Source organism: Molothrus ater, chromosome 4 (genome assembly GCF_012460135.2).
Source record: "Molothrus ater isolate BHLD 08-10-18 breed brown headed cowbird chromosome 4, BPBGC_Mater_1.1, whole genome shotgun sequence".
NCBI classification, from domain to species: domain Eukaryota; kingdom Metazoa; phylum Chordata; class Aves; order Passeriformes; family Icteridae; genus Molothrus; species Molothrus ater.
Window position 1 is genome coordinate 46,655,007 of NC_050481.2, and position 21,296 is coordinate 46,676,302.

General features: G+C 34.9%; 1 protein-coding gene across 2 annotated transcripts in view; it reads left to right on the forward strand.

Annotated features, from left to right (window-relative positions):
* Window positions 1-21,296, forward strand: part of FRYL (FRY like transcription coactivator) — a 163,885-nt gene that overhangs the window by 111,261 nt on the left and 31,328 nt on the right. For both annotated transcript variants that reach the window (XM_054514559.1, XM_054514560.1), the window contains 16 exons: window positions 639-898; window positions 2,092-2,232; window positions 3,253-3,421; window positions 4,718-4,802; window positions 6,561-6,673; window positions 9,034-9,184; window positions 9,508-9,611; window positions 10,174-10,359; window positions 12,087-12,291; window positions 13,167-13,288; window positions 13,768-13,958; window positions 14,644-14,738; window positions 15,825-16,432; window positions 17,020-17,117; window positions 18,091-18,261; window positions 19,190-19,330. In XM_054514559.1, the coding sequence (XP_054370534.1) occupies window positions 639-898; window positions 2,092-2,232; window positions 3,253-3,421; window positions 4,718-4,802; window positions 6,561-6,673; window positions 9,034-9,184; window positions 9,508-9,611; window positions 10,174-10,359; window positions 12,087-12,291; window positions 13,167-13,288; window positions 13,768-13,958; window positions 14,644-14,738; window positions 15,825-16,432; window positions 17,020-17,117; window positions 18,091-18,261; window positions 19,190-19,330 (2,840 nt within the window). The remainder of the gene's footprint in view (window positions 1-638; window positions 899-2,091; window positions 2,233-3,252; window positions 3,422-4,717; window positions 4,803-6,560; window positions 6,674-9,033; window positions 9,185-9,507; window positions 9,612-10,173; window positions 10,360-12,086; window positions 12,292-13,166; window positions 13,289-13,767; window positions 13,959-14,643; window positions 14,739-15,824; window positions 16,433-17,019; window positions 17,118-18,090; window positions 18,262-19,189; window positions 19,331-21,296) is intronic.

Genomic DNA, 21,296 nt, shown 5'->3' on the forward strand with positions numbered 1-21,296 from the left:
CAAGGTGAAAAAACATGAATCAAAATATTTTACTGACTTTCTAATAACCATGGAAAATCACATTATAGAAATAATTTGCAATTAAAAAAAAAAACATTCTTTCATTGTTCCCTTTAGTGTGTTATTTATTGTAGATTGCTTAAATATATTATTCTGCAGCATTTTTAAACAATTGTAGAATAATAACCTATTACATAAATTAAAAAAAAACCTACTAGGACTAATATAAGGAAGAAAAAATTTTAAGTGTTTTTTTGCCAAACTTGGTACATTTTCATGCCATAGGTTTTTCAGTTCCCTCCTTCAATTCCAGGAATATATGTACACACACACATATACATGCATATATATGTGTGTGTATATATATATATATATATATATATATATATATATATATATGCATACTAATGTGATTTCTACATCATACTGTTTGTCAGCAGTGTCTTCAGTTAGCTCTGCTGAAGACTGTAGACTCTATCATTATGAAATGGCACTAGTCAGCTAAACAAAAAAAATGCATCTGTTTCAGCATGACATTATATCAGTATGATGTGCTGGGTTCATGATTGTTGTTATCACCAAGCCAGTTCTCATTATTGATTTGGAATTCGTGTACGTACCTAATTTTTGAATGGCAGAAGTGAGTCAGAGAATCCAAACAGCTCACCCAGCTGGGAGACAGGTGATGCTGCATTATCTGCTGCCATGGATGAACAATATTGAGTTGGTGGACTTGAAACCTTTGCCAACCATTCGTCGGCAAGATGAAGATGAAGAAGATTCTCTGAAGGACAGGGAAATGATGGTGAACAGCAGACGATGGCTACGAGGAGAAGGCTGGGGGTCACCACAGGCTACAGCTATGGTTCTGAACAATCTGATGTACATGACTGCAAAGGTAAAATTAATTACTTACGTGCTTATCTTCTTTCAGTGGATTGTTCTGTTTAGGATGCAGGAAAATACTGTTCAGAGATACTATGTCACCAAGCTTTCAAGAGGTACTGTTTATATTTGTGGGGGTGCTTTGTATACCCAAACTATACCCTACAGTTTTGAGGTATTCCAAGAAATATGTAATATATAACATAAATGACATAATAATTGTTATATATAATTGTTATGTATAGTGACAGTATATAACTTATGTTTTGCAATATAGATGTCTAGCTGGATAGAGAATACCTAACTGCCTGTGTACCTATGATATCAAAGTGGAGTTTTGGAACCTCTCTTGCTACCTGATTGACTCTCCTTCTTCCTATCATAGCTACTTCCAACAGAGAAGTATTGCTCACGTGCAATGCTCCTGTCAATAAGAATCTTAGTGATGAGAGATCATGTTTTGAACTATCAATTAAAAGCTCTTGTCAGTGTGTGGTCCATGGAGTTTTATTCAGTATTTTCAGCAACTGGGAGACTGGGTCTCTGTTAAATTGCACAGAATTGTTAGAGTTGAAAGGGACCTCAGGAGATCATCAGGACCAACCCTCCTGCCAAAGGAGGGTCACCCTGAGCATGTTACACAGGAACTTGTCTAGGTGGGTTTTTGGTCTCCAGAGAAGGAGGCTTCGTGACCTCCCTCAGCAGCCTGTTGCAGGGCTCTCCACCCTCTATGGAAAGAAATTCTTCTTCATGTTGAGATGGAACTTCTTGTGTGTTAGTGTATGCCCATTGCTCCTCATCCTGTCGCTGGGCACTACCCAAAGGAGTCTGGCACCATCCTCTTGGCCTTTGAGATACTTATATATATATATTAATGAGACCCTCCCCTCTCAGTCTTCTCTAGACTAGAAAGGCCCAGCTTCCTCAGTCTAATGTATTATATATCAATGGGATATAAAATATGTACACATATCTTTAGATATATTTTTATACAATTATATCTATAGAAGAAAAAGCTATTTCCAGGAAAGGGTTTTTAAAAAAACACGTGAAAGCATCATTCTGGAACATTAAAAAGGCAACAGTTTCCTACAAGATTTATGTCTCTTTTTTCTAGAGCCTGTTTCACTTGATCAGTGCAGATAATTTCTGAGTACAGTGTTTTCTGATGAAGTTTTCAGGACATACATTTATTTTGTTTTCTAGTATGGTGATGAAGTGGCTTGGTCAGAGATAGAAAATGTCTGGACTACTTTGGCAGACAGCTGGCCAAAGAATCTGAAAATAATTTTGCACTTCTTGATCAGTATTTGTGGAGTGAACAGTGAACCCAGCCTTTTGCCTTATGTGAGTATGTGACAGATCTCTCATTGGTGCTTATTGATATTTTAAAAATTAGTATGTCTGGCAGCAAAGATCACCAAATAAAAATGTAAGGTTGGATTGATAGTATCAAAATCTCCACCCTGTATTTTACGACCACTAATACTATGAACAAATCAAATTCAGTTCTTTTGTTTGCATTACTTTGGACATCTATGTCAAAATTACAGAATCAATTAAATTAATTAATTTGTCATTAATTAAATGATTGTAGGACTATATGAAGACCATAGATATTATTAAGTGATTAAATAATAAAAATGTAAAAAAGTTACTAAAATTCCACATGTGTCTTAGCATGTTCTTTTGTCATACAAAGTAATCTTCAGAGTTTGATAGGTAAACTTGGATTAATTTTATTAAGAGTACACACTGAACAATTTTTTTCTCATGCTATAATTTAGTATATTCCTGAAAAGCAGACAGATAATACAGGAAAATAAAGCACCAGTTACACCCTGCAGAGCATCATTCTTTCATGACCAATATTATACAAAAAAACCCCACAAACCATCCCAAGCACCCTCAAAACAATTTTATTTTATGTGAAAATGTATGTGAGAGCACTGCAGGATAGCATGAAGAAAAATATGATAATATGCAGGAAAAGAAATAGCATGGAACAGAACTGTGAAATATCAAAAGAAATTATATCAGAATACATTCATTCCAGTGTTGGTCTCAGGTGCTGCTAAAACCTTTGTAAGAGTATCTTTTGCTTAAATGATTTTCAGAAGCATACTTTCAAACTTGATTGTCAGAAGACTGGAACACAGAAAATTTACTTTCTTACTATTGTGATATATTCCCCATGCTTCCTGCTGTTGACAGCTAGGAAAGCAACTTTGGTTGCTTTTAGAACTGAAGTAAGTTTCATGTATCGTTGCTTGCAGTGCAGGTAGATACTGATTCTAACAAGTTGTGGTATTCAAATATTTTCATATAAATAAATAAATATTTATATATATGTGTTTTTTATTGCAGGTAAAGAAAGTAATTGTTTATTTGGGTAGAGACAAAACAATGCAACTACTAGAAGAGCTGGTGAGTGAACTTCAGCTTACGGATCCTGTCAGTTCAGGAGTCACCCATATGGATAATCCACCATATTACCGCATTACATCCAGTTACAAAATCCCTTCTGTCACTTCAGGTAAACATTTACTGACTTCACTCATTTAAACTCTTACTATTGATAATTATAAACATGCTGCTGTCAATTAGTTATGCCACTGGACTGCATTTGTAAATATTCTGTAGGAGTGCAAGGTTCTGTATCTAAAAAACAGGTTAAAAGTTTGTTTTACAGTATCTGCAGATTTTGGTGTACCCAGAGTTCTTACTGAAGAACATCTGATAGGTTCACAAGGGACAGGTTTGTCTTAATGTGTGCATCAGACTTCATCTGTGTTCAGAGACCTTGCACTGTTTACCTTCATTATATAACTTTGATGTTTAGTCAGTAAAACCGTGGGGAAAATGTATATAATTTTAAATCCATCTAAGTTATTGCATTTGAAGTTCTGTTACAGACACAAACTGCATCCACAGGACTTGTTTCAAGATTTAAGTTCACTTACTTAGGAAAATTTATCTAGAAATTATTAACAATAGACCAATCATCAAAAACCCCCCAAAGTGCTGAACATATCAAAAGTGTCTACCTCATACTTCAATCCAAGAACATGCTGAGAAATGTGGGGAAAAGCAGTCTTGTTTTGGTACAGTTTCCATCTGTCAAATTGAGCTGCAAAAGACACAGATGTGGGGAGGGAATCTAAGCAAGGCCTTAACTTTTGTGCTGAAAATTTGTCAATACTATGAAGCAGCCTGGACCTATCACATGGTGTTATCTTGATCACAAGGTGGATGCATTGGCACTTGTTCTTGGAAGTGTTTAAAAAATGTGAAAAACAATCTGGGGCTCTTGCACTTAATGTAATTCAGAATAGCAAAAGCTGGAAGGGTACAAAATTGCTTCCAGATGGGGCTGTCGGTTCAATGTGATGCTTGCAAATTTCTAAAGAGAATTGTTAAAAGCTGCACCACAGGCTATTAGGTTTTAATCCTTAATGAGTTTGTGGTTTGAATTAACTGGATAACAAAGTCCAACTACATTTTGCAGATTACTGCGAGATGTATAATACAGCAAAAAAGGAAATAGGTCTCTAGAAACTGCTTAAAAAACTTTCTACTTAATTTACATTGAAGAGTTAGAGATTCCTGGAATAGATAATTTTTTTTTTTTCTGGTTAATGAAATTATGGTAGCAGCTCACAATCCTTTATTGCACGTGAAAGTATGGCTCAGTTTGTATTTGTGCCAGTTGCTGTAGAATAAACCTGATTAGGGCTCTGGGCAAGGACCAGTAAATAAGGGTGATCTTGTAGTGCTTAAGACTACTTTTCCATTTTATTGACCAACCTTTTTCCTTGTCCATAATTCACAGGTACCACTTCTAGTAGCAATACAATGGTGGCTCCCGCAGATGGCAATCCTGACAGTAAACACATGAAAGACAGTATTGAAGAGAAGTAAGTATCTCCTCAAAGAGCAGTTCTAGTTGAATCACAGGAAATTCCTTCTAGGTACTTGAAATACTCCCATCTCAGCAGCTCCAGCTATGTCTTCATTGCAGGGATTACATTCCATGTAATGGCATGCATGTCAACAGAACTGGAATACTATTTGGGATTAACACTAGCAGCCTCAACTGTAATTTGAACTCCAGTCCAGGTCAGGCATTGTATTGCTTGCAGTTATATTGTTGGTGATGCCTGAAGTAACTACTGTTAACACTGGACTGTGTATGTTCACATGAGGGCAATTGTACTGTGAGGTGGGGTTGGTGAGACACTGGAACATATTGCCCAGAAAAGTGGATGCCCCATCTCTGGAAATGTTCAAGGCCAAGCTGGATAGAGCTCTGAGCAACCTGGTCTAGTGGAAGTTGTTCCTGCCTTGGCAGAGGGTTGGAACCAAATGATCTTTAAGGTCCCTTCCAATCCAAGTAATTATGTGATTTTATGACTTGCAGATTTATTACCTCACTGGAAATGAACACTGCCTATGTGTTGCTAGTTTATTTTCCCTAACTAGGGTATTTGGATGCCTGGTATCTGTGTCAAGATACTTTACAGCTAACTTTAAAACAGATTTCTCCCTCCCTAATTTTTGAGCTATTTAAACATAATCTTTTGGAGAAATTTGGCAGACACTGTGAGGCTGGTGGAAAGCAAACAGTTGATACAGACTTAGGCTGTGTACTTGGAGCTCAGCAGTAACTGAGTGTGGGCATGCTGTCATTTTGTGTTAATATGGATAGCTAACCTTCAAGTGAAGAGGGAGTGGAGACTCTGTGATTAGCACGAGCAAAGTGTGCACGTCTGCCATTACTGTCAAGTAGGAACGATGTCATAAGTTCACAAATGAGTTTCTGACAGCTTGTTTGAGAGCTTTAATAATTACAGTTCTGATATAACTTCCTAGTTGCACACTTTCTTTCCTTCTCTAGGATAATTATATCAATATAATTAGAATAGTAAATATATTGGTAGAGGCAACCCCAATACTTAAATTGAAATGGGGTGAGCTGTATGATAGTAAATCACAGAAACCTGGAATGCAAGGTGTCATTCAGAATTCAGCTGAGCAAGGCACAGACAAGGACTTGGCTGCTATGGGGGCTCAAGCTGAAGAAACTTGTAAAGTAATGAAGGCAGTTTTGAAAGTCTCTGTGAGTTTTAGCATATACTGTAGGGTTGTCTTAAACCTGCCCAGAGTATATGCTTCTTGATAAGATGTACCCTGTACATCTTGGACTTGCCAAAAGGAGAGAAATATAGAAACAGTTTGGAAATGGTGCTTTAGCACTCTAATTTATCTGATTTCTTTATAGTTTTATCAGATTAGCAAGGTAGGATCTTGGACACCGTGTGTGTATACATGCATATGTCTTTGACAGATCACGTATGGATTTCCTTATTTTGTTCTAGACTGAGAAGAACTTATGTAAAATGGTAACAGTTATTTTAATGTGCTTAAATGTTAGTGAAAATGATGGAACAGAAATACAATTTATAGTGGATAATCTTTTTGAATCCCCTTATCTGGTGTTGCTTGAGAAGGTATGTCTTACATGGCTGAGGTGCTTTGGCATCATGTTGATTATCCTTGTAAGATGAATTGTTTTTTCTAAAGGAGTTTTGCAGAAATACAGTTTTCCTGAGAGACCCTGATTAGTGTTTGTTACAGAACGTCAGTTACTAATTCTGCTTTATTTGCACCTACAGTTACGCACACCTAGACATCTACAGCGGGTTGAACAGCAACTTAAACCGCCAGCACCACAGACTGGAATCTCGCTACAGCAGCAGCTCTGGAGGATCATATGAAGAGGAAAAAAGTAATATTCTTTATTTTAAAATATTTCTATGAATAGCACACAGAATTTTCACAAGTCAATATTTCTGCTGAAGGTTGTGGAACATAAAGAAATGAGCATTATCAATGTTTTTTGCATAAACTTATTAAATATCAAGGGTTTTTTTATCTTCCTCCATCTTATTACTACTTTGGAAGTCTAGCATACATTCAACTGCAATAAAATATTCAAGGAAGATAATATGCTTTGTTCTTTCTGTTATCCTCTTGAGTGAGTTGTGAACATCTTCCTGAATGAAATGGTTTTACTCTATTTCCTTCGACAGTTAGGCACAAGAAACAGAGATGAGCAGCATGAAGATGAGATTTAAAAAAAGGTGATGGAAAAGAAGTTTTTTAAAAAAAGAAAATTGCAAGTAATTGTTCTTTTAAATGATAGCATTCCTTGACTTATTCAAAAAAAAAGGATACTAAACTTTTTTTAATCCATAGCAAAGGAAAATATAGCAGGGAAAAAAGTTCTCTTTATGTACATCTAATTTCCAAGATTGTTCTGAAAACGTGTCTTGAGTTATTTTTTGTGATCTATTTTGTTGTTTTTTTTTCCACTGAGATGCAGAGGTATGGAAAGAGGTAAAAATTTCTTCTGAAACTCCATTATGCATTTGCAAAGATTTCCTTAACAGAGGCTTATTAACTGTGGCTACTTTTGCACCAATGCCTAAGATACAAATCGCCATGGCAGTGCTACAGAAAGCAAAAAAGGTCATGTAATCAGGCAAAAATGAGGACAGTGGTCAGACAGTAAATGATGTGTTACATTAGTGGGTTCTGTGTGCTTGGTCAGAAGAGTTGTTTCACTGAAACTTTTGTTTCAGCTAACAGGTTGTTAGTAATTTCAATGACTTTATACTTCACCCTGCATGGGATAATCAGATATATTTCAGTCATGGAAGTGGTCCCACAGACTTAGGTTTCACTCAATTTTTTATTGACTGTTGATTTTACTACCAGGTAAGTACTTTGGGTATGTTACAGCACACAGTGCAACACTGCCTTTTCCTTAATTTTCTTGTATGACTGAACAACAGGAGGTGAACTTCTGCATTTTGAGCTTTAGATGTCAGTATGGAACCTATCCTGTCCATGCTGTATTGAAGCAACAAGAGTCCATTAGGATCTTCTGATGCACTCTTCAGTGACTGATTATTTGCACAATGTGAAGATTAGAGTGAATTTGTATATATGTTCGTATTCATATATGAACATGAATATTCTTAGTGCCTCTGCTAAGGAGGTGAAACCTAATGTCCTCTACAGAGATTGTTGTAAGGGCTGGACATACTAATGCAGAATCTTCTAAACTTTGGGTCAGTAACAGGTTAATGGTTTCTGGTCACCCAGAATGTTTATTACTGCATGGATAGGCATTATCCAGAATCACAGTTACAGTCACTTTTGGATTTGTTTGCTGTTTGTGATAGCAACACTGAGTATCTTGATGATATATCCCATATTCCATCAGTAAGGAGTTTGTTATTTCCAGTGAAGAAGGTGATAATGAGCTGATTCATGTGTGAACATCTGAAACTTCTGCAGCTATACTTCCAAACAGAGCTGGTAGAATCACTGAAACATAGAACTGTTGAAGCAATTTTCTTGTTTCTAGTCTTGACTGACAGTTCTGAAGTCCAAAACAACTTTTAAACCAGTAAAGCATTTTGGGTGTGTTAATACAGTATACGCTCATACCAAACAGGTGAAGTTTTTCTTGCACTTTTGAAGCTTGCTAAATAAAAAAACCTAAATGTCTTTCTGTGCTTTCTTGACAAATTTACTGATTTTCTGAGCAGTGAGAGATTATCAACCAGTGGGATTAGGCTATGCTGTTGTAAAAGTGGCAACTTCCAAGTTACCCATGGATCAGGCCAGCATTATCTGGCAGATAGCACTGGTGGGGTTTTGCTGTTGGGCCTATAAAGATGTGCTCTTGATGAATACTTCCTTAGCCTATAATGAAACACTCTTCAAGATGAGTTCAGTTAAATCTTAGGGCTGAGCCTTAATTAACTTCCTATCTGGCATGAGGTTTGAAATTCAAGGAAATTACATCAGATCACTTTGCCTTTTATCATAAGTTTTATGAACCTATTCAAAAACACCTTACTCTGTTATGTGTGCAACTTCTGTAGAATCATCCTTATACTAAAAGAAATAATACTTCTTTCAAAACACTGTGTCCAACTACTGTTTACAGCTGGCTCCCCTTCCCCTCTCCTAGATCTCAACTTTTCAAGAATTTAAAAATATTTCTTAGAAGGCTGTAACATACAGAAATATGCATTGTAAATATATTTTTGGTTTAATTTTCTGTTGTGTTAGGTGATTCAATGCCTCTCTATTCCAACTGGCGGTTGAAGGTGATGGAGCACAATCAAGGAGAGCCTCTCCCTTTCCCACCTTCTGGAGGTTGCTGGTCACCACTGGTGGATTACTTGCCTGAAACTTCTCCTCCAGGCATGTCACTTCACAGGTAGGTGTTTTGGCAATGCCAGTGGCAGTTCTTTATGTTTTCATTTGTGTTGCACAAATACAGTCATTTGAAGATAGCAGATTAAAGGGCAGTTAATAATACATTTGTTTTCTGTGTGTACAGCAATTTAAGATTACTCAAGCTTTTAATCTGGAGGATTAAAATTTTTCTATTTTTATTATTAGCCTTCATCTTTTGCCCTATAACACAGCTTTGTGAATGTTTATAGACTGAAGAATACAAGTTAGAAGTATATGAAGCTCTTTGTAGCTCTTTGTGAAGTTCCTGTTACATTCTTCTAACATACTATTTTTTTGTTTTAGATGCAATATAGCAGTGATTCTTTTGACTGATTTGATAGTTGACCACAGTGTAAAGGTGGAATGGGGAGGATACTTGCATCTTTTGCTTCATGCAATTTTTATAGGTAACTAACTTCTTACAGAAATACTTATAGAAACTTGAGCAATTCTCAGCTGTTCTTGATATTTAAATTAATTTTTGCCATTGTATTGAAATGCCATTAATTTGATACTATTTACAGTATTTTTAAAAAATTCAATTAAATGTCTTTCAGCTTAATTAGTATAATGCAGATTTTTTGGAGTTGTTTTAAGGCACTTTGTTTAGGAGTCACTTTTACCTCTTGTAGAAGACACAGTAAAAGGCAATGTTTTCCTTTCTGTTTCTGAATTTAATAATTTTCATACAGAACGCAAATGAAGTTCTTACTTAAAATTACTTTGTACTTTATCCCATGTACTTGCATGGGATTATCAGATATATTTTTGTCTGATCAACATACTGTTTGTTAAAATATATGCTGCTGTTTCTATATTGAAACACTGAAAAAATATTGTTTAGAGAATTCTATATCTGTTACTTGATAAAGTATAGAAAACCAATTTGAGTACTGCTGTTTTTTAAATAATGTAATTCAATGTGCCCTTTGAATATCATAAAGCCTCGCTGTTTTCCTTTTGTGTTAGGTTTTGACCACGGTCACCCTGAAGTCTATGAGCATTGTAAGCGACTACTTTTGCATCTACTGATAGTGATGGGCTCTGGCAGTAATGTCCAGTCTGTTGCTTCTGTCCTACTCAGAAACAGAGAGTTCAACGAGTCCAGGGTGCTTACTGTCAAACAAACTACCCATTTAGATTACACTTTCACAGGTATGCTTTTGATTTATTACATGTTGCTTGTTAAAATGACATGGGAAGTTACCTGTTTATTACAGGCATTAATAAGATTTCTGTTGTTTTTCTTGCACATTTCTTGCAAATATTTTCCTGAGGCCTTGGCATTACAATTTATTTCTTTGGATTTTAATCCAATGAAATTTTAATTAATGAAGTCAAAATGAATAGAGTTCTCATTGGCACTTTGTGCTCAGTCATCAGAGTTGGGAGCACAGTTGTATGAGGAATAGTAGTGGAAATCAAAGAGGGAGATCTGTGTTTTGGAACTTTAATACAGCTGTTTTCATGATGCCTTTGAAAATAAAAACCAAGAAGATACATCTCTTACTTGTTTATAGCAAGTTAAAATGTCCAAGTTTTGTCAGCTGTGATTGCATTCTTTATTGGCTATCAGAATATTTTTTGAGATACGACTTTTTAATATTCCCTTTAACTTTACAATATTGTAATTGTACGTGTACTTTATATTTCTATGTATCTCTTTGTGAAGGGAATATTTTGATGGTGAGACTGTATTGTAGTTTCTATTAAAGTACTTCTTTGTGGTTTTTTTAAATTTAGTATTTCATATTATTTCAGTAGGTGGCAGCATATTGCCATACAGTTGTTTGTTCTCTTTTGTTCACATCAGCAATGGCTTTATTACTTTGCAAAAGTAGTTGTCTGATTTGTGAATTCGGTTTTTTGTAGCAATGAGGAATTAAATTCCACTGTGTATAGTGGAAGGATTATTTTACAGGAATCTGTTTAGCAGAACTTTAATGGTGCATTTACACAGTGGCATATAAAAACCACCATTCCCTTCCTAATCTTTAAGGGCTTGGATAAAACTATCTAAATAAACAGGACACAATAAAAAAATAGTTTGATAGAAACTAGAATAAGGTCAGCATCAAACATTTCCAGCTAGAGATTAGGATAAGGTGTTTACAGATATGCACACCTAGCACAAGGTTGGACAAATTTTATTTGAGGTGGCTAAGCTCAAATACCCCAGTCCAAACTCTGTGGTTCTATAGTGAAAATCTGTGGTGGGTTAGTGAGTCTTACACTTCTTTAAATACAAGTGCTACAGTCAAAGGCCTGGCCAGTTTTCCTTGGTAGTTTACTTTCCTTCAGCCCTTCATAGATGGATGGAAGGGCAATGTGAGCAGTCACTGCAGTTGTATTTTATTGTCACGTGATTCTTTATATGGAAGAGAAAAATCTTCTGGCCACAAGATTAAGCTAACTTCAGAGAAACTTTGTGCAGCCACAGGGGCTCTGCTCAGAGTCCATTCACTAGATAATACTCAGTGTTCACTGATTTCAAGTACTGACAGTTACAGTGGGACTGGGTTTTACCAAAAAAAGCCTGCTCATTAGTAAGAAATATTCTGTATAATTTTTAAAATTAAGTTGAGATGCCTCAGAAGCTGATGAGCTCTGATACAATTAATACAAAATCAAGGATAATAGAGGGGTTTTAAAAAGAGATCTAGCAGTTCCCAATTAAAGTTCAGATAAGTCATGTGAAGAATTTGGATATATGAGATTTGTTGATTTCTTTGAAATTATTGCATCCATTGATTTATTCTCTTTTAAGTATTCTCATTACATTTACTAAGTTATTGATCTTTTTAGAGGGCTATTTTTTCTTTTGATATATTTAATATTAACTGTCAACTTAAAAGTGCATAATCATCTTGTTTCAATTTCAGCAGGTGTTCATGATTTTATACCTGATTACCAGCCCTCCCCAATGACAGACTCAGGACTTAGTTCAAGTTCTACCTCTTCTAGCATCAGTTTAGGAAATACAAGTGCTGCCATTTCTCAACTGCACACCACAATCCTCAATGAGGTTGACATTTCAGTAGAGCAGGATGAAAAAGTGAAAACTCTTATAGAATTTATTACCTCAAGGTAAGATTTCAATTTTTGTTTTTGTCAAGACATATTTTCTGGAAAAATGGCAAACCTCTCACCATTTAGCATCATGGTTTTTAATTCTGTCTCTGTTTTATCACAAGTAAATGTTTTTATGTGATACACATATGAAAAACTCTAACTTTCCAACACTTTCAGAGAATTTTGACCATCCTTTCAAGTCCTGTCTGTTTAAAAGTATTTTGCCATGTTTTATTCTGAATTAGGGCAGGAATACATTGAGATGATTAGAGAGATTTGTGTGCAGTTTAGGGATTACCTAGCAGTAGAGAGCTGACTATTCAAAAATGACGAATTTGTTGCACAGGACATTGGGAAAATCATCCACATTTGTACAGTTTGTATGACAGTTTTATTAAGCTTTCAAGATGGTGTTAATCTGAATTCCTACCTGTTTCTCCATACTTTGATACTTTTGCTTTACCTCAGCCTAAATTTATAATTGTGTGGCATATCGATGGAAATGAATTGGGAAGAAAGGAAGTTAGGAAGTGCATAATGGTGGTAGTTGTACTGGTTCTTTCTTAGAGAACTATTTATTATACTATAACTATACCTTCCATCTATTATATATGTTATATACTATAACATCTCTTCCATTTTCTTACCCAGTTATTCCAGTTGGAACTCATACACTGCTTTTCACTTTGTCTTAACTTCTTGTATATGTGTAATATTGGTCAGTTGTCAAAATTCCTTCCAATTCATGCCTGCACTTCTAGGTGGTTTCTTTTATGTGGTGCATAGTAGATTCTTTTGCAATTAACCTTAAGGTTTAAATTTCATTTAAATAATAGTAAGGACAAAGGCTGCATTTTATAGTCTGTTTACTCTATTTTTGTATTTTTTAGAAAAAGAGGCCCACTTTGGAATCATGAAGATGTTTCAGCCAAGAACCCTAATATAAAGAGTGCTGAACAGTTAACTGTGTTTTTAAAGCATGTGGTATCTATATTTAAACAGTCTAGCTCAGGTATGTTAGCAAACAGACCTTGCATGATCAAATATGCAAGACTGTGAACTAAATAAATACTTTTTAACGCATGTAAATGCATAGATTATCTATAAAATCACTCTAGGAAATTACTGCTTCTAAATAATAGTTTTCTTGTGTATTGCTCACTTCACTTCATGTTTCTGTTATGACAGATTTAAATATATATTTAAATATTTATTTTAGGAATGAGATAAAACATCTTATTAATTTATTGTGAACAGTTAATATTCTAATCATAGATGTTTTATTATCTACAAGTCTCTCTAGTATTAAGTATTTGGAAGACATGTTTATATTCCTGTGAAGATTTTTGAGACTAGTACTTGTTGAGAAAAATGTAGAGGATGTGAGAATATTTTAAATTTGGGAATGACTGTGGCAATTTACTCTTCAGTAAATTCAAGTGGATTTGGTTTTTTATAAAGCGTTAATTGACTATTTATTTCCCTTCATAGGAGGATATCAATTGGAACATCGTCTCAGTGAAGTTGCTTTGCAAACTGCTCTTTCGTGCTCCTCTCGCCATTATGCTGGGAGGTCCTTTCAGATTTTCAGGGCTCTGAAGCAGCCTCTCACTCCATCTACACTTTCTGATGTTCTCTCCAGACTAGTAGAAACTGTTGGAGATGCAGGAGAAGAAGCTCAGGTATTTGAAATTTTGCTTCCACTTTATTAGAAAACTAAGTCTGTCTAAATGATGTGCATGCATGATTAGCAAAATTTAAAAGCATTGTTTCATTCAGTTGTTTTTTATTTTTAAGTGTTTCAAATATGAAACAGTTTTAATCATGACACTTCCTGAATTTCACCTAATTAACTGAGGAAAAGTTGTTCACATTCTCTTCTACAGCAAGAGGCTCTTTCAGAGAGTTTGATACATCTGTTTACTGTAGACACCACCTCCTTCATTTTTAGAGAATACTGAGATCAGCCATATAAGAAATTATTTATTTTTGTTTTCTTTTGTTAAGAACTTTATTTGATAAGGTGTTAACAATTATTCAGCTTAGTGTCATTGTACATCTTAAGAGTGTATCTAATATTTTAATATTGCAGAATAAGTCTGAATGACTTCATCCTTCAATCCATCCTTAAAAAAGTGCAAGCTAGAATTAATTCAGTAAATGCTTATAAATAAATTGAAATTTTTCCTTGTCTGGAAGCTATACTGCTGAATTGAGCTGTCTCGTGAGGATTGTGTTCTAATTGAAGCATGAAATAATTTAGTTTACTGCTACTGATTTTATATTTTTATATTACTACTTAGTAGATTTTCTGTGATCTTCCTTGTGCATATTGCATAATTTATAATGGCCTGTGGCTTTCCCCAGGGTTTCGTCATAGAGCTGCTTTTGACTTTAGAATCTGCTATTGATACATTGGCTGAAACGATGAAGCATTATGATCTGCTTTCTGCCCTTTCTCAGTAAGTTCTTTTATTAGTCAATCTTTATTATGCATTTTTTACATTTGAATTATTAAAAATCTGTATTATAAATGTAATTAAATAATTTCTTGTCATCTTTGCAGAATAATTGTATCCATATTGCAAAATTGCTTGCTCTGGTATGTTTTTATCATTCTGCCTCAAGCAAAACTTGTAAGAATCTAGATTTCTTGTAAAGGATATCTTATTGCCTTTCTGATTTACCCTCTTGGGTTCAATTTAATTTTGTAAAAATGGAGTTCAAGGAGTTTCTTATGGCTCAGTTCTGAAATATTGTCAGTTCTTCTTAACCTTCTTGAATTTAAATGCTCTGCAAATGTTGGTCTGTCTTAGGCCTCAAGTTTGTTGTCCATATATAAAAAGTGTAACTGAACAGTCTGAGTCATTTGTGTGTCTCATTACTGTTTGAGTAGTTACCTTGATGACTTTTTATCAAACTGAAAAAAAATCCCTAAATGTACAGACATCTGTATTTGTTTGATTCCCTTGCAAAGATTTTGAAAATGCTGAGATTTCTAGGAATACATTCAATTTCTCTATATCAGAATAGGAAGGTATTGGGTTTCCTAGGTTAGATACCTCAGACAAATGCATGGTAATAATTGTATTAATTCATTAATTTCCCTACTTTTATCACAGCTTTAAATAAGTTGGGATGCTAGGTCATCATTTACACATAATCTTTTACATGCTATGGGCTAATTTTTCCAATTTTACTGTAATTTTATGGTATTCTGGGATTGTAACAAAAAGATTTGGTAGAAAAGATAACAGGGTACTGCAGTGTTGTCTTTATGCCATAAGGATATTTTAATAATAGATACAGAAATCCTGTGTTTACATGCATTATAATACTCTTAGGATGATGAAACAGGGTATACTGCATGTGTATGTGATTTGTGTAGCTTTTCTTTCTTTCTTTCTTTCTCTCTCTCTCTCTCTCTGTCTCTCTCTGTCTCTCTCTCTCTCTTTCCTCCTTCCCTCCTTCCTCTTTTCTTTGTTATTAAAATTCTTTGTTATTAAAATATTTGGCATGTAACAATATGTAAACTGATTTTATTTTAGAACCTCATACCATGATTCTGTAATGGGAAACAAGTATGCAGCTAATAGGAAAAGCACTGGACAGATAAATCTAAGCACAAGTCCCATGAATAGTGGCAGTTGTTTGGGATACTACAGCAATACAAGGAGTAATTCCTTGAGACTGAATTTAATCAGTGAGCGGAGAGGTGACCGGCGACGGAGCAACACACTGGATATAATGGATGGAAGGATAAATCACGGTGGAAGTTTGGCAAGGACTAGAAGCCTTTCCTCCCTGAGAGAGGGAGGGATCTATGATGTGCAGCCCACTACTGACCCTGTCAACTTGATGGCCACCATATTTTGGATTGCAGCTTCGTTGCTGGAGTCAGATTATGAGTATGAATACCTGCTGGCTCTCAAGCTGCTCAACAAGCTTCTTATTCACATGCCTCTGGATAAATCAGAGAGTCGGGAAAAGATAGAAGAGGTGCAGAATAAACTGAAATGGAATAACTTTCCAGGCCTTCAGCAGCTTTTCCTGAAAGGCTTTACTTCAGCCTCTACACAAGAAATGACAGTTCATCTCCTCAGTAAACTCATCACAATTTCCCGGCATGCTTTGGTGGATCCTTCTCAGTTAGCAGGTACCTTTAGTAAATATGTGATAGAAATCTATTTTCTCATTGAATTAAGTAGAGTCAAAATCAGTAGTAATTGTGCTTTTGCCTTAAAGAAACGCTCCTGTAAAATGCTTTCTGCAGTTGTCTGTATTACACTGCTACATAATGGGAATACATTACAGACTATGATTATCTCATGAGCAAGATTGCATGTAAACTTTATGTATTGACTGTTGTTTGCAAGTGAGTTTTAAGAGCTGTGTATTTTTTTTTTCATTATCTTGTGCAAACTAGCTCAAATAGCCCTACTTACACATTTTTAGAAACAATGTGACATAGTGCCTAAAACTATCCAGTTTCACGGTAGTTTTGGTTAATTGGTCCAGTGATGATTTTATTTTCATCATGCATTTTTATACCTAACACAGACATATCTATATACATTGTTCATACATGCATACTTAGATAAATGTATGTGTATATATAATTTGTATATCTGTGTGAAAGTATGTGTCATGCTGTTGGAACTTTAAATACTGGCTAGCTTCACGTTAAATTAAGTCATTAAAAACCTTAAGGACTCCTATAACTCTGTTTATGTATGTGTTTAGGATTTCCCCTAAACATCTTATGCCTACTTCCTCATCTGATACAACATTTTGATAACCCAACTCAGTTTTGTAAAGAAACAGCTGACAGGATAGCAAAGGTATGTAACATGATGCTTGGAGAAGTATCCAGGAGGATATATATACCAGCACTGTTTCTCTATTTTTTGGGGACCCTTTTGTAATACTTCTGTGTGATTCTAATAGTAATATACACATAACTATGAGGCCATATTTTAAAGATGTGATCCAGTCAAATTTATATACCTGGACCTTGTATCAACCCCCGAGTTTGTTTGTTTCTTTAGTTTATTGTGTAAAATTTAGATTTCAAGAACAAATTTTCTTAGCAATGATATCAATTACTTTTTCTTACTTGTCTGATTTTTCTAATAGTAATTTTGAATGTCAACCTAATCACATTTTAAGCATGCTTCCTAATTTTCTTACAAGAAGAAAGTGCTTCTTACTGGTAGAGAAGAAAAGGTTGTATGTTCTTTTACTTGTACACAGTAAAATACACCTTGAAATATTTCTGAACTGTAGTGGCTATTAAAGCAGTACATGGTGCACAGCAGCTGTTAGCCAGGATGGTGTTGCACTGGCCTGACAGAGTCTTTCTTCTAAGGAAGAATGTGGAAAGGGGAATAGGAAAGAGCTGTGTGGCACAGGAGATGCAGGCATACACCTCTGCTCAGACTGTGACACGTGAACCACTAAACCACTGAGGCTGTGCACAGGCTGACTCAAAGAGTATGTGCCTGATGCAAGTGCACAAATCACTGCTGCCCTTAAATACTTGTATTACCTGAGTGAGGGATATTGGTTGATCATACCAAGTGTATGATAAATAAATAAACTTGGAACATGGACGCCACAGTACCAAAATTCAACAGAAACTGTAGGTGAGGCTTGTGTGATTGGTTTGATTTCACTTACTAGAAAATAACTGAAGTGAAATCTTAGAAATTAAATCTTGGAGTGAAATTTGGGACAAGTGCAAAATGACTCAGGAATGCTTGGATTTTAAAAAAAATATTTTCTAATATAATTAAATATGATTTTGCTCTTCAGGTTTGTGCAGAGGAGAAGTCACCAACTCTTGCCAATCTGGCTCATATGATGAGTTTATACAGTACACACAGTTATTCCAGAGACTGTTCTAACTGGATTAATGTAGTGTGTAGATATTTGCATGACTCTTTCTCAGATGCCACATTTAACCTCATAACTTATCTTGCAGAGGTAAGTTTTTACTGGAAGTATCTCATGTTGACAATTCATTGCCAATTACTATTTTCTCATGATTCTGAATATCAGGGGGAATACAGCATATCTTCTCTAACAGGAAAGTATTACTAAAATGTTCTATGATGTAGAAAAGGTGCCATTTTGGAGTGCAGTAATTTATAAGTACCTTGAAATTAGAATCCCTCTAATGACAGATCTCCTTTTATGAGAATGGTGTTTGGTATTAAAAGTTTATATTCTATACTACATGAATATACACTGTCCTGGCTTTAGCAAAATAAAATTTTAAGAGACCTTCTTTAGTCAGGTACACATGTCTTTAACACAACTTTAAAAATTAATTGCAAAGTTCATTTGTAAGTAGTGCATAATGTAGAAAAAGATAATTTAAATTATAGAAATCAGTATATTATTCTGCTGGCCATTCATACAGGAAAGCTGTTAAGTACTTTGTATGAAAAGCTTGTCGTTGAAGTGTATCACTTCAAACTGATGGAGGCATTTTAAAAGATTTGTTCATTCTTACAAATGACTTTATATATATATTTTTGTTTGTAAAACTGCATTTACCAACCTTCCTTAAGGTGTTGCTGTAATTGTTTTTCATACAGTTTTAAGGCTTTGAATTACTATGAACTTTTATTTAGTGAAAAGTGTTTTACTATTAGGTACTTTCAATCTGTGCTAAAAATATGTCAAAATTCAGGGAAAAAATGAATTAGTACAAAAACCATTGTGCTGTTGTATTACTGTTTTTTAGTGCTAAAGCAAAAAGTTTGAAAAACAGGAAGTGGTACATTTAAGTTTCTTGAAGGGAAAAATAAATGTGTGTAGAAGTTAGCTGTATTTTAATGTTTGCTTTCACTTTTTGCTACCATTAAAGGCCCTAATTAAATTTTGTATTTTAAAAACCCTCTTTTAGCTGTTAGAGAAAGGTTTATCCAGTATGCAACAGTCCTTGCTGCAGATCATTTACAGTCTTCTGAGTCATATTGACCTATCCACAGCTCCAGTGAAGCAGTTTAATTTGGAAATCATAAAAGTTATTGGTAAATATGTTCAGGTAGGTACTCTGAAGAACTGTAAAAGTCTTGTTTGCTCTTTATCAAAATGGTATCAAAATTACACTTGAATTTTGGGGGTCATTTATTTCAGATATAAATAAGATGCTTGTGGTCAGTTTCCATAGGGGTTTTTTCCTATGTACTTAATCACCAAATGCTTTTGTATTTGTCCAATGTGGTTTGGATCTGGTGGCACACGTTATCTGGGTGAATGTGCATCTATGTACAGATGTAAGCAACTTGTCATATGTAGTTAGAGATGATGATCCTTCAGCTATTCAAACACAAGGAAATGTTTACTGCTAAGCTGGACAAATGTTTTTTTAATGTGTATATGTTTTAAAAAGAAAATTTTATGGTTAAATGAATATTTAAATCACTCTCAGTAATGTATCCGTGAGGAACTTTAGGTGCACCTTAACAAAATTGAGTACATTTTTTATTAAAGAAAGTCCCCAAAAGATGAACCACAGTGTTTTGCCCAAGGTAATTTAAGCCTTTGTACTTGAAACACAAATTTACTGAAAATCTATTACACAGAAGAAAGTCTAGCATCTTACTGAAAGATTTTATAAAAATGCCTGGAGCATAAAACCATTTCAGTGCACAGCATTCTCTTCTTTTTTCTCTCAATTCCATTATTGGCGAATGTATTTCATTCAAATGGTTTAATCATAATTACCAGGAAAGTCATGTTCCCTGGACGTTTTGTTATTGATGGATATGTACTTTAGATATTGTGCTCCTGTCAGAGTGCATTAGGCAAAATGAAATGATTAGCATTAGCTATAGTTTCTATGGCCTGGTGGCTTCTTGCTTCACCTCTAACCCCTCTCTGAGCAAGCTTGCTCTGAAGCAAGCCCACAGTACCATGGAATGTGATCTTAGATGTAAGCTATCAAAAGATGGTGCTAGCGAAAAAACATTCCAGAGAAGTCTTAACATATTTTTGATAAAATAAAATGTGTTACTGTAAATGACAAAAGAAAATCATAAATTATCATGTCTTGCTTCAATTTTCTACTAAGCTTTGGGTCTTTTCAGTCCTCTGCAATGACAATGGCTGTAAATAAATCTAAGTTGCTAAAGGACAGTTCCAGTTTGAGACAGCTTTTTTATGCTTATGATACATACAAATGGAGGAGATTATTGAAGACTCTCATTATCTGCAAAGAAGCATAAAGCATATACTACTTAGAGAATTGAAAGGGGTGTTTACTTATTTTAATGCAATAAAGTAATATTTTGAGAAATATGGCCTCCTAATTAAAAAAAAAAAGCAGACATCATGCTGATTTCAAAAATTGGAAGATTTAAGTTTCAGGCAGAATCCTTGCATTTCTGGGAGTGTAAATCTTAATCCTTGCACAAAGCTGCTTTTATTTTGTCTCTTCTTCTGATTCTTTTCACAGTGTGTGTAATTGAAACCACTGAATTATTTACATTGTCTTAATCATTTTTTTAAGTCCACTTAACTCTGGTTCTGCCTCTTATATTTTCACACGTTTTCTATAGCATTTTTTAAGCACTCCATTGGTTTGATACTAAAAGCTTTGTAAATGTTTTCACTTCTTAAATAAAATCTTTTGTATTTCCTCATGTATTTCAAGGAATAGGTTTGCTTGTTTCAAATTGCATTTACTCTCTCCATGACTGTGAAATAATTGAAGATGACCAGAGGTGGAATTGTTAATTTGAGGACTGTCAGTTACTGTAGTTAAGTGATAGTTCAATACTCTCAGTTTCTGTCTCCTGGGTCACAAAGGGCAGTTTCAGACAATGGTAAAAAAACATGGTGTAACTGCAGGGATGGAGGGACATGGACTGAGGTCTAGTTGTGGCTAGCCCAGTGAGCTGGAGCTACTGAGCCTGCTTGGCTGGACCTAACCATGCTCCATGGGATGGCCACTGCTTTCCTGGCACTTCAGGGTCTGAAGTTTCCCACCTGTGCTAGCCCCTTCAGCC